Genomic DNA, 13,644 nt, shown 5'->3' on the forward strand with positions numbered 1-13,644 from the left:
ACATTAGGTCTTATCTTAAAATATTATATCATTGTACACTGGCATCCTTGCCCATGGATACCACTAGATACCATGTGAAGTGTTTGCTAGGAGAAGACTTCACTTTTTACTTTATTTGCTCTTCAACTGTTACTTATAAAGAGTGTGCTTTTACTGAGGGAACTTTTATAAGGAATGTATTTTACAGATGGAAACATACACCAAGATTCTTAATTAGCTCATGACCTGCCCCCATGCCTCTTGACCCAACACAAAATAATATGATTGAAAAGAAAGAACATACAAAACACAGAATAAACAAGAAAGCACATTTCTAATAAAATATTACTCATATCCCAACAGGTAAGTCTAATAGATGTAAGTGATACATGCTAAGGAGCTGGTGCTAAAGATAATGCCCAGGTTTCACAATGGAGAAAGCAGTTTTCTACAGAATATAAACCATTTAGGAAAGTCTCACTAAATAAACAAAAATTTATTCTTCGATATAATTTGCTAACTTCCTTTACAAGCAACAAAACTCAAATTTATCTTCAAATTATCATGATTCGTGCTTCTTTTGAGCTCTACAATGCCCAGAGTGAAGCTAGGTAAATGAGTGGATACCAAGAGTTAGTGACTGATAGAAATTGACCAACTAAATTAAATCAATGTAACAGATACAAATTTTGAATTCTCTACAAGTCCTTAAACAATGTTTTGTAAGATTTTAACTTAGTTCTGATTAATACAAATTATTTTACTCTATTAGAGAGCATTGTAGACATAAACTGAACGGAAGGCTGGTTTTATTCTGCCCCATCCATTTTCTTTTTTCTTGCTGCTACCTTATAACAAAATTGCTTTCCCCTTGATGAACAAAACTCAATTTAAAAAATTCTCCTTTATCAAGCTCAGCTTTTGCTAAACTTATTTCATCACAAATCCATTCCTTATCCTCACCGCCATCATATCAGAAAAACTTCATCTTTTAAATCTGTTCATGTCTATTATATCACTTTTGACACTCTGAACCACAGTATGAAGAAGGCAGACTATGTACAATTAGTTCCACTTTACTTATGAGAAACTGAGGTTCACAAGACTGAATAACTCATAGAGGACCAATGGGTAGTGACACTTGGAACCAAGTTTTCTGACTCCAAGTCCAGTGGTTCTTTCCACCACACTGCATCAACTCTTTGATACTAAAATGGAGTTAATGCTGAGAACTTATAATCTAGGAGAACTATAATGGGGATATGAGCCATTTTCTCAAGTGGCCATTTTATAATAAACACATTAAAAAGCAATTATCAGCTTAATAGCTATCTTAATTCTATAAAGTATCAAATATAAATCACATTTCAAGCTTCTTAATAATATGATACAACTGACATTAATTTAAGGGCTTCAAATAGTCATAAGACTAAAACCAAAAAAACTAAATTTTTTCTTTATCATCTTTGTGACACTGCTGTATCTGGTAATACATTCTTTCTACAGTCTGATTTTAAAACTTAGCTCAGAGGTATTTCTGATAAATTTTAAGTGTAGGAAAAAAACAAGTAAGTTTATTAGAACAGGATGGAAAAAAATACCATTGCCTCCTTAATACTGAAATAACAGGGAAGAAAGTTTCATCCACTTACCTCGGTAATTGGCTGCCCCTGATGTGTCAAATCCAGTTCTTGAGGGCGTGCTACTTTATCAATATCCAAAGAGTCCATGCTGGAGGTTGCAGAAGTGATGCTTGAACGAGAGGAGTTACTAATAGAGCGTACCTCAGCATCACTCACTGTGCCCGCTGACGCTGTTCTCCTGTGCTGATTAGTTACTAAGGGCTTTGTATCTTCTAGCACAGACTGCTGAGCAGCCTCATCCATGCTCAAGGAGGCCTGTTCTAGCTGTGCAGTGATGTCATCCAGGGAGTAGTTGGCATGAGACGGTTTAGTTATCCTATTGGACGAAGAAGACAGTCCTTTCAAGGTGCCATGCTTTGATGTATGTCGGCTAGTGGGTAACTTCTGAGTGGCCTTTGTTTCTGTGATTTGACGCTTAGTATTTCCAGCACCGATACTGCTGAGCTCCTGCTCTATTGAGCAAAGATCGGCCATTAGGGCATCCAGATCCACAGTTTCTCCCTGATTCAGAGCTTCTGCAATGTTTCCAGAACACAATGAATTAGAATTTACACATTCTACTATAAATCAGTCAACAAATGCAGGAGGAAAAGCAAAAAAAAAAAAAAAAAATCACCCTATTGGGCATAAAGCCTATCAAATACCACAGTTCTAACAGTTTTTTGTTCATTTTAAACTCCAAGAGAAAATTTCAGAAGCAAAGAGCCCATCTTTTAAGATTTGTGGTAATCAATAGAGAATAAAATTATGAGTTGAAAGATAAAAAAAATAGAAAAATTTTATACTGTTCTATTAACCAACATCCCTCAGGCAATTTTTCACCAGAGGCTCTAAGTGTTAATATGACCATAGCCCTGGTAGAGATGTTAATACCTAAAGATCTGAGGGCATAAAAAGAAAAATGTTAAGACCTAAAAAAATTACAGATTGAAATGTCAGCTCCACTAGGTATAGTTCATTAAATAAAGGCCAGAAGGGCTGATTTTCAAATTAACAACAAGTAATTTCACTGGACTTTATCCCACTTCAAATATAATAACACAATTAAGTTTGTTGTAGGATTCCATGTGAGGATATACTTTGTCAATTACTAATAACTAGGAAACTAGTTATATTCCAGTTAGTTTTTTTCTCTGATAATCTGAATTAGTAATAAAATGCACAAATCAAGAAATATAAGAACTCAGTTGTTATGCATATATAGTTTTTATATTGAGCTATTTGGAATTGTTGCTGTATTATTTCCACCTTATATAACTTAACATACTATTTTACATTTCATTTTCAATTACATCTTACCATTCAAGTTGTATATGGAGAAGCGATAAGAAAAATTGGCCATGTTTGTTTCCTGGCGAAGAGGAGATCTTTTTATTGGTTCCGTGGGCTTGTCAGAATCCAAACTCTTTATAAAAAGAAAGTTTAATGAGTCATATTAAATTCAGGTCTCAATTATAATAAAAGATGAATAAAGTTTATTCTATGAGTAAGTGAACTGTCATGTAATAGTTAATAAAATCCAAGTTCTTCTAAGTATTAGCCTTGAGGAAAAGCATAATTGGTTTTCACATAATTTTGGTTATAGTTTTTTCAATTTTTAGATATATGCTTACTTAAGGCACATGACATAGTCATAGTTCAGAGTAAATATCTTCCCAAATACAACGAGTATAGTGGCTGAGCTCATTTTACATAAATTCACTATACAATAAGGTAGGTACATGAATATGGGATATGAGGATAAGAAATAAAAAGGAATAATGTAGAGAATTTTATTATCTCTTTCCTCAAAGGAATTTATTTTTGGTCCAACTTAACCACATTCTTAGAATGAAATACTCTGAAGATAAGGCACAATTCTGGACTCAAAATTATGAGAGCCACGATCTTAACAGAAAGTGGCTGTAACTTCAAACAATGATAGAATATCCTGTTCTTTTCATGTTCTATCAAGGTGAGTGTAAACTATAACCCAGCTATATTGCCTGTGCTAAGTCTACAATTACATTCTACACTTTAGGGTAGGGTGTTTTGTAAGTTAACTCACCACCTCTTTAAATGACCCTTTTTTTCTCTCCAACCTTTCTACAATAAGGAAAATAAGGTGGTTACAACAAAGAAATTCAGGGAAAGGGTCAGTAGTTATTCAGTGTCTTTTTAACTATGCAAATATCAGGATTAGTCTTTCAAATTTTTAATTTCTCTAATTATCAAATAGATTTCAAATGAAAAAGAATGTTGAACAATCTTTTTGTAGAATCACAGAATTAGATAGAGTGCTATCTTTTTTATTCATTTGTTTCAATTAAATCCATTTGGATAGTATCTATCCAGTTTTTAAAGCTATCATCTGAAGGAGATCCACAACTGTTCAGTGCTTTATTTCAAAGTTTAATGAAACAGCTAGGAAATTCTTCTTTAACCTCAAACCTAATTTTTCCACTACAAGTTAAGGCCTAATTCGCCTTCTCTCAGTGGAAATGAAGAGTGATAGGTAGGTAATGTTTTCAGTAAAACCTGAAGATAATTTAGGACATATTAAAAGTCAATCTATTTATCAGTTCAAATAAACAAATACTTATTATTAATTATCTGCTGCGTCCGTGGTGCTGGAGCAGAAAGGGAAATGATAGGAAATATTCCTTGATGCCAAGAAATGGGTACTCTAGTGGAGTGTTTTTTTTTAACCTTTTTTATTTTTTCAGTGGTGGTGGAATTGGGTTGGGAGTGGATGTCATTGAGAATATGATAAAAGCCATGAAACTTCTTGCAGAAAAATACAAATACATACAAAATTTTACAAGCAATTTCAGAAGATTCAACAGCCACTAGAAACTTAAAAATGATTTAATATAAAGTTGAAAATCCATTAACATTGTATGATACAGGTGCATGGATGACTGTGGCGAACTAAAATAATCAATTCTGAAGTTTTAGCCACTAACTTAGTAAAATATTTTTTGAAAATTTCCAAAGTGTTAAAAAGTAACTTACTAGCAGTGAGGGATGGGGCTTCCCAGGTGATACTAGTGGTAAAGAACCTGCCTGACAAAGACAATGTAGGAGATATAAGAGACACAGGTTCGATCCCTGGGTCAGGAAGATACCCTGGAGGAGGAAATGGCAACCCACTCAAGTATTCTTCCTGGAGAATTTCATGGACAGAGGAGCTGGCAGGCTAAAGTCCATGGAGTTGCAATGACTGAAGTGACTTAGCATGCACACACAGCAGTGAGAAATATTCTCCAACAGTTTTAACCTGTTTTCTCTGTAAGACAGCTTCATACATAAAAAAGGATGGTCAAAGCATAAATTTAGGACCCAGCTTTTTTGATGAATGGCTCTTACATGTGTATGTCAGGGGATTTAAAATATACAGAAGGTTTATACAAATATACATAAGATTTTCCTGTATTCAATAGAAATGTTACCTACAGTGGAGCAGCATCAAGTCTACTCCACCTAGAGTGGCTAGGCTTGTATCTGCCTGTCTTTCCTCTTTTTTGGCCTCTCCCCAAGGATGGACAATAAAACACACAGTCAAGGAAACTCCTGGGAGTTCCCTGGGTGCCTAGTGTTAGGATTCCAGGCTTTCACTGCTGTGGCCCAGGTTCAATCCCTGATCAGGGAACCAAGATCCTGCCAGCTGTGCAGCATAGCCAAAAACAAACAAACAAACAAAATGGAAACCCCACACACGACAACTGGCTCTCACATATTTTCCTTCATTATTATTTTCTATTTCCACTCCTTTATTTCCTCAGCACAGAACTGCACAGCCTAGTCATCATCTCTATGCCAAAATCACTTCTTTTTTTAAAAAAAAAATTAAGAATTAAACTAAAATTAGGTTTGGTAACTACAGAAGAAAAGAGCTTTATCACCACAAATGTTATTTCTCCTGACTGGAGATGAAGAGAATGACCTTATGAAATCCTGTGCTGTGCTGGTTGTGCTTAGTCGTCCGTTGTGTCCGACTCTTTGCAACCCCACGGACTGTAGCCCACCAGGCTCCTCTGTCCACGGAATTCTCCAGGCAAGAACACTGGAGTGGGTTGCCATGCCCTCCTCCAGGGGATCTTCCCAACCCAGGGATCACCCAGGTCTCCAGTATTGCAGGTGGATTCTCTGCCATCTGAGCCACCAGGGAAGCCCAAGAATACTAGGGTGGGTAGCCAATCCTTTCTCCAGGGGATCTTCCTGACCCAGGAATCAAACTGGGATCTCCTGCATTGCAGGAGGATTCTTTACCAGCCGAGCTACCAGAGCAGCCCTAGTAAAGCGTTCTTCTCAAAACTCATCATTAACAGGTTATGGTCACAAACATGTCTGCCTTTCAAAATGATCTAACGAGAATTACATGAACAGCTTCTCAGTTTCAATTCCAGAATGATATGGAAAGAGATACAGAAAAAAACCGGTACTTTAAGTTTCCACTTTACCATCTACTCTGCTACTGGTTAACGAATTTCGTACTTAAGCAATTTAAACAAAAGTTCTTCCCAGAGATATTAGTTAAGAGTGAATGAAATAAGTCTTGTTCTAATGTTTTCATTGTTGTAAAGTTGTGTGCATGCTTGTTCATGCTGACTTTGTGACCCTATGGATTACAGCCTGCCAGGCTCCTCTGTCCATGGAGTTTTCCAGGCAAGAGTACTGGAGCAGGCTGCCATTTTTTACTCCAGGGGGTCTTCCCAACTCAGGGATCAAACCTACATCTCCTGCTGCATCTCCTGCGTGTCCTGCATTGTCAGATGGATTCTTTACCAGTGAGCCACCTGGGAAACCCGTCATAAAGTTAGAGTTGTTTAATACAGTTAATTAACTATCTTCATATATATTGAATATAATGTATTAACCAGGGTAGTAATAGTATTTGCTTTTATTCTAAAAAGTGATATTGTTTAGAGGACAAAATAATTCTTTAAAAGACAAAACAAAGATCCAATAAAAGAAAATGAAAAAACTTTGCCACTGTTTTAAAATAAAGCCAGGGATGAAACTTCGTCAGTATTCTGGGATCATGTAATAGAAAATATCTGCATGTGAGGATATCATTTATGTTGTAAAATGTGTTCACTCCACTGTTACGAAATAGGATTTGCTAAAATTTAGATTTTTACATTTTAGGCTTTAAAACTTTTAGCCAGCAACTCAATTTATAAAACAGATTTTAGAAATCCCTCTAGATACACAGAACTTCTGTCAAAAGCATTAAAAAAAAAAAAAAACCTCCTTAAACTAACCACAGAAGAGAGTATCTTGTGTACCTAGAGTTACTATTCATTTACTTGTTAATGCTTTGGACATTTTCTCTTTATAGCAGTATTTTAAAACATAACCTGTGTTCATATCCTGAGGTCTACACAGTAAAATTTGAACACATAGTGATGACTTAAAATTCTCAACCAGTTTTTCACGCACTGTTTCTAACCTGAGTGAGTTTGTCTAGCTCCCCTAGCCAGGCTCCAAACATTTTGTCTAGGTCCTGATCTTCCTTGTCACTGTCTTCTTCAGCACCATGGTCAATTTCTTCATCCGATAGCTGCTCCATCTGAAATACAGATATGTGTATAATGAACAATTATATGATAAACTTGAAAAATCATGCAGTTTATGTTCTGATATATATTCAAACCTTGAAAACCAAAGACTATATTATAAAAGGAAACTGGAAGTCATAAATGTAGGTAAGGTTGACAAGTGAATAGAAATGAGCAATTAAGTCTCAAATTTTTAGGAAAACAAACTATCGGATAATACTTTGGCCACCTGATACAAAGAGCTGACTCATTGGAAAAGACCCTGATGCTGGGAAAGACTGAGGGCAGGAGGAGAAAGGGACGACAGAGGATGAGATGGTTGGACGGGATCACCAACTCAATGGACATGGGTTTGGGTGGACTCCGGGAGTTGGTGATGGACAGGGAGGCCTGGCGTGCTGCGGTTCATGGGGTCGAAAAGAGTCAGACATGATTGAGTGACTGAACTGAGTCAGAAGTAATGATTTTTAAATCACAAACCACTCCCATTAATCAGAGGATATTATGGTAGTACAGTTCTCTCCACTAATAGATCTTGCAACACACCAAATAGCACAGAAAAATAATTTCAGAAGACTTTAGTAACTTATTATCTTACTTATTCTGTAAAAATCCATTCAAATAAGTATCTCACCCAAAAAGCATTTCACATAAAAGACAATGCAAAATCTTGAATCTATTAATAGTTCAGTTTGTTGAATTTGTTCTTCCATCTTATCCTTCCTTTCTAACCATTTAAAAATTCAAGGAACTAAAACTCAAATAGGAAACGTCAGAAAATTAGAATTGAATACATTAAATTCTTATACAAAATTTCCTACATGTGGTGACTTTTCATGTTTAAGTCCCCTGAAAGAAGAGATATTTTCTTTTTTCCCATTAATAAAATGGTATGACATGGAATTTGCATATTATTTTGTGAAGGGAGGAAAAGTTATATAAAACAAAGATCAATGACTGACCAGATATTTAAAATTCTTTAAGATTAATCTGATTAATATAAAATATTTCATTATTAAACGCTCTAAGAAATCTTCAGTAACACTTAAGCTTTTTTTTTAAATCAACATATCCCAAATTTACTTGACCACATTATCTTTTCCTTCTATTTGGAGCAATACCTGTTAACTTTCTAGAGACATAATGAATATCTTCATTGTACATGCCATACTCTTGACTCACATTTACGAAGACACACATTTTGTTCCAGTGGATCTGGGCAATATTCAAAATACAACCTGTCAGCTAGCCTGAACAATTTTTCAGAGTAAAGATATCCTTAATCTAGAATAAGAATTTGTATACATCTTATACTTCCAAAGCAGCAATCCACAAAATCACCTCTGTGATCCTTATATGTAGTTACGAGATACATAAGGAATTTAACTATATAATTAGATGCCATGTAGTTAAACTTTAAACCTGATTTTATTATATAAAATTTTATAGAAATGGTCAAGCAAATACTGTTGCAAAATCAAAACTGAATTTAGCTCTAATGATGTTGAAAATCAGATATCCCACTTAACCAATTAAGAAATTCTCATTTCTTAATTTCACTACTGTAAGAATGTATTTTTCAGGGCATTCTACCTTGACAAATGGAACATGAATCAACTAATTCTCAAATGCATACTTGTGGCTCTTAAAGAGATTTTGTTTTTATAGTTAACTTGTATTAACACTATTTCTTAGGTTTTTATTTAGTGCTGAATTATTTACAGATCAATCTCAATAGAAACCTGTTATTATATTTCATTAAGTTAGCTACTTATGAAAAACAAAAAAGTGCAAAGAAAAAGCTCATCTGATCAGGCTGACTTAATTACTCAAATAATGCTAGTTTGAGAACATCAAAGAGCAGTAATACTCGGTTTTCCTAATGAGGGCCAACAAGCAACAGAACTTGAAATCTAACAGTCAACTTCCTTTTCCTCCGTAATCTTCAAAACTAAACACACTGGAATAACCCAGAAGCAAAGATATTCGAGGAGGAATTCTGCTTTAATATAATAAACACTTACGCTTGCACTTCCCTCTGAGCACACACTGTAAATGTCCAAAAAGAAGATACTACACTGGAAAAATGAGACATCAGGAATATAATTTTATAGTGCAAACACAAAATAGTTCAAAATGAGTATGAGTATTTTAAATTATCATGGATCCAAACAGAATTCTTCACACCAAAGTTTGGTGTGTTTTGTGAGTTTTTTATTATTATTCAAACCCAGTAATTATTTGACTTTAAAATTTTTCTTTAAATATTTTAATATAAATAAATAAATAAATAAATATTTTAATAGTTTTATTTTTATTTAGACAACTACTGACTCAAGGAACATATGACTTAAGGAACAATAACAGTCATGAAATAAATTAAAAACTTGAAAAAATGATTAGACTTTTACCATTTATGTAACTTTTGCTAATTTTGTCCTTTTCTTGAATTTCTGTCACCACATGGGTTATTTTATCTAAATGAACTTTACATTTTATTCAGATACTTCTCCATAAAAATTTAGGTCCTACTACATTTCTGGAATCAAGATTGCCAGGAGAAATATCAATAATCTCAGATATGCAGATGACACCACCCTTATGGCAGAATGTGAAGAGGAACTAAAGAGCCTCTTGATGAAAAGTGAAAGAGGAGAGTAAAAAATTTGGCTTAAAACTCAACATTCAGAAAACGAAGATCATGGCATCCAGTCCCATCACTTCATGGGAAATAGATGGAGAAACAGTGGAAACAGTGTCAGACTTTATTTTTTGGGCTCCAAAATCACTGCAGATGGTGACTGCAGCCATGAAATTAAAAGATGCTTACTCCTTGGAAGAAAAGTTATGACCAACCTAGATAGCATATTGAAAAGCAGAGACATTACTTTGCCAACAAACGTCCGTCTAGTCAAGGCTATGGTTTTTCCAGTGGTCATGTATGGATGTGAGAGTTGGACTGTGAAGAAAGCTGAGAGCCAAAGAATTGATGCTTTTGAACTGTGGTGTTGGAGAAGGCTCCTGAGAGTCCCTTGGACTGCAAGGAGATCCAACCAGTCCACCCTAAAGAAGATCAGTCCTGGGTGTTCACTGGAAGGACTGATATTGAAGCTGAAACTCCAACACTTTGGCCACCTCATGCAGAGTTGACTCAATGGAAAAGACTCTGATGCTGGGAGGGATTGGGGGCAGGAGGAGAAGGGGACGACAGAGGATGAGATGGCTGGATGGCATCACCGACTCGATGCACAAGAGTTTGGATGAACTCTGGGAACTGGTGATGGACAGGGATGCCTGGTGTGGTGCAATTCACGGGGTTGCAAAGAGTCGGACACAACTGAGCGACTGAACTGAACATTTCTTAAAGGATCTACACTCTGCAACAGCACTCTCCATTCCCTGGAAGGTGATGTTAATCCTTATTCTTCTACCCCCAATACGGAATTGTTTCTATTTACTATACACAACAAATCAGGAGCCCCCAGAAAGTTTACAGGCTCTGCACTGTTCAAAGTCAGCAAATCTGGTAAGGCGATTCATTCTTTACTATGTATCAATCCTGTCTCCAATTAAATCACAATTTCAAACCTGAATTTTCCCAACATGATATAATGCCCCTACTAGAAATGATGACAGAAGAAAATGCAAATTAAATTATACAACAGTCAACTTTCCCTCCAAACAAAAAGGGAAATTTAAAAAAAAAAGAAAGAAAAAACTCATTAATTTTATTTTTAAAATGATTAGGATTTAAATGGATAGCTTCTAATGTGATGTTTTTCCTTAATGATGTGGAAATAGGCCCAAGGAAACTATAATACATACTAGAACAAATACTATTAAATTACTCTATTAAATTAGGTACTTTAGGAGGAACATTAAAGTTTCACTCAAATTCCCTGCTCCATGACATCTGATGGAAACTATGTCCTTAAGAAACAAATATACCCTGCCACAAAGGAAAAGGTTTACTCTTCCAAAGCACAGATGTACTGAACACAGAACACAACTCAGAGCTGCTACAAATCAAGAAGGCCCCAAGTGGTCCTGGTCTTCAGGGACCTCATTGACCACTCTTCCCACTCTCTCCTCCAGTGACACTGTCCTGCCCGCTGGTGTTCCTTGGAGCAGGTTGAGGGAAGGAAAGGTGTGGATTCTGTTTTGAAGTCAGATTGAGAGATGCCTGGCAAACATCCAACTGGCAAAAATGAGGAAATTAGGACCCGGGCATTAGAAAGTTTAGTTAGCTTCAGTATTATTTCAAAACCATATGTTTGTTACAGAAAATAATAGGTTAAAGCTAATAATAATTTAACTATATTTTAAACTAGTTTATTCATGAAGTGAAAATAGGAATAAGGGGGAATGATCCATCATAGTTTATATGCTAGTTGGTTTCATTTCACAGATAACAGTGAATAACTGTGCTTCAATTACTACAGGTTAAAATGTGTAATACACATAGTAAGGCTCCGCTAAACATAATGAATCTATCCATTTAGTATGCTTTAGTATGAACAATATTATATTATTCCCACTAAGTTTTCCATGAAGTTAATTATTCAAGCATAATTTCCCTATTAACCTTATTCTTGGAAGACATTTTGGTTTACTATTCGATTTCCTCACTGCAAGATGGAATGATGATCTTTATCAAGAAGGTGGGCTTAGAATAGAGCTTAAGGATTTGAATAAACATATTCCAGGTAGGGCGAATTATAAAAAGCAAAGAAGACGGTCTGTTTTTGTGAGACCATCAAGTAAAACAAGAGGGAAGAGTCCTGAGATTTAAAAGTCAAGGACTAAGGAAGGACTTTCAGGTCATACAAGACCTTGAAAGCCAAGCCTATTTTTTTTTTTCCTCTCCTTCCAGAAGGCAACTAGGAAGAACTAAACACAGACATGAAGGAGGTAAGGGGAGAACTAGTAGCCAAGGGAACATGGTACCTGTATAAGTGTTATTAGAAAAGTGAAAGACCATCAGAAGGCCACTCTGGACATAAGAGAGATGTTTAGAGACAATTTAGAGTTTAAAGAGAAATTAGATAGAAATTAGTCTTGAGAACACAAGTCACATACTTGGAGTGGCACCCTAGCTATATACCATGTATTTTTCTTGCCACTCCAAGTATGTGACTTGTGTAAGTTGTACTTTCTCTCAAGACTAATTTCTATCTAATTTATCTTTAAATTCTAAACTCTACATGGCTTAACATTTCTGGAGCATAGGATGTGTGCTGTAGACCCATGGAAAATAGGGCTGGAGAGTAGGTGGGGCAACATTAAAAGCCACATCAAAGTTTGGACTTGATGCCATACAGCAATGTTTTTCCAGGTGTGGTCTGCTGATGACCTGCATGAAAATTACCTAGGGTGCTTCTTCTTAAAGTCAGCTTTTAAATGGCCTGCCAAAGGTCTACTGACTAGTAATTTCCAAGAGTGGAACATTTTTAACAATTCCCCCAGGGCTTTGCTTATACCCACAAAAGTCTGAGAACTGCAAGAGTATGTCATAACTACTGGGAGGACTTCCCAGACAAAAGCAATGCAGTTTTGCATGACCACAATTTGGTTAAAGGCAGAACACTCTAAATAAGCATTCCCGAAGACCATAAAGAAACTAAGCAGCACCACAATCTCCTAAGTAATGTAACACAACCCAATTACTCCTCCTCCATGGAAGAAGCAAGTTCCATGCTTCTTCTCAGCATTATTTAGAATTTCAGTTCTTTATGTCCAGTTAGGTTTCAATAGCTTGAACACAAAAACAGTTTTGAAAACACCACCTATGCTGCTTTAATTTGATAAATAATTCTAAAGAAAAACAGGCACCAGAGAAGAGGGGCTGTGAAGACTTCCAGGTTCAAGGAGTGCCCCCAACTGTGTAAGATACAACTCTTGCAAAATAAAGAGGAAGGAAACCTACATCAGACAAAAGAAACAATAAGGAAAAAAGCTCTGTTAAATTTAGTAAGGCAAAAAAAAAGAGGAAGAGAACCCATCAAAAGGAGGGAGGAAGTCAGAGCCGAGAAGGAAAAGGAGAGAAACAGGACACAACAAAATGTAAAATGAAGTGAGAACTGTGGGGGATAGAGGGCTATGAACTAACTCATTGGAATAAGGCACCAAAAGGGATGTTTCTCTCTGGACCTAAAACTCTAACTTAGTTCTGTTGTGAACTAAACAGTAGCATGTGCAAACTGCCCAAACAGGAACTGAGAACTTAATAAACCAATTGAAAACAGTATAAAGGCAAGGTTGGTAGAAAAGGAGAAAATAATAAATTGAGTTTACATGAGCTCTTTACAGAGTCAAGATATTAAACATGTGTGTAGAGCAACATTTTCCTCAGGTTTTACCTTTTAACTTTGTTGGACTTTTTTAACGCACTACTAAACTTTTTCAAGTTATTAAATGTAATGAAAACATTCTTACACTCTTTTATTCAGTAAATTCTTCTCCACCCAGAAGCCAGATAA

The 13,644-nt window shown here is 35.7% G+C and overlaps 1 protein-coding gene across 7 annotated transcripts in view; it reads right to left on the bottom strand.

Annotated features, from left to right (window-relative positions):
- RAPH1 (Ras association (RalGDS/AF-6) and pleckstrin homology domains 1) overlaps nucleotides 1-13,644 on the bottom strand; it is a 102,865-nt gene that overhangs the window by 53,749 nt on the left and 35,472 nt on the right. For all 7 annotated transcript variants that reach the window (XM_070770330.1, XM_070770308.1, XM_070770316.1 and 4 more), the window contains exons 2-4: nucleotides 7,057-7,176; nucleotides 2,922-3,027; nucleotides 1,632-2,137 (exon numbers count right to left, since the gene is read on the bottom strand). In XM_070770330.1, coding sequence (XP_070626431.1) covers nucleotides 1,632-2,137; nucleotides 2,922-3,027; nucleotides 7,057-7,176 — 732 coding nt within the window. The remainder of the gene's footprint in view (nucleotides 1-1,631; nucleotides 2,138-2,921; nucleotides 3,028-7,056; nucleotides 7,177-13,644) is intronic.

This window comes from Bos indicus, chromosome 2 (assembly GCF_029378745.1).
Source record: "Bos indicus isolate NIAB-ARS_2022 breed Sahiwal x Tharparkar chromosome 2, NIAB-ARS_B.indTharparkar_mat_pri_1.0, whole genome shotgun sequence".
In the NCBI taxonomy this organism is placed as follows: Eukaryota; Metazoa; Chordata; class Mammalia; order Artiodactyla; family Bovidae; genus Bos; species Bos indicus.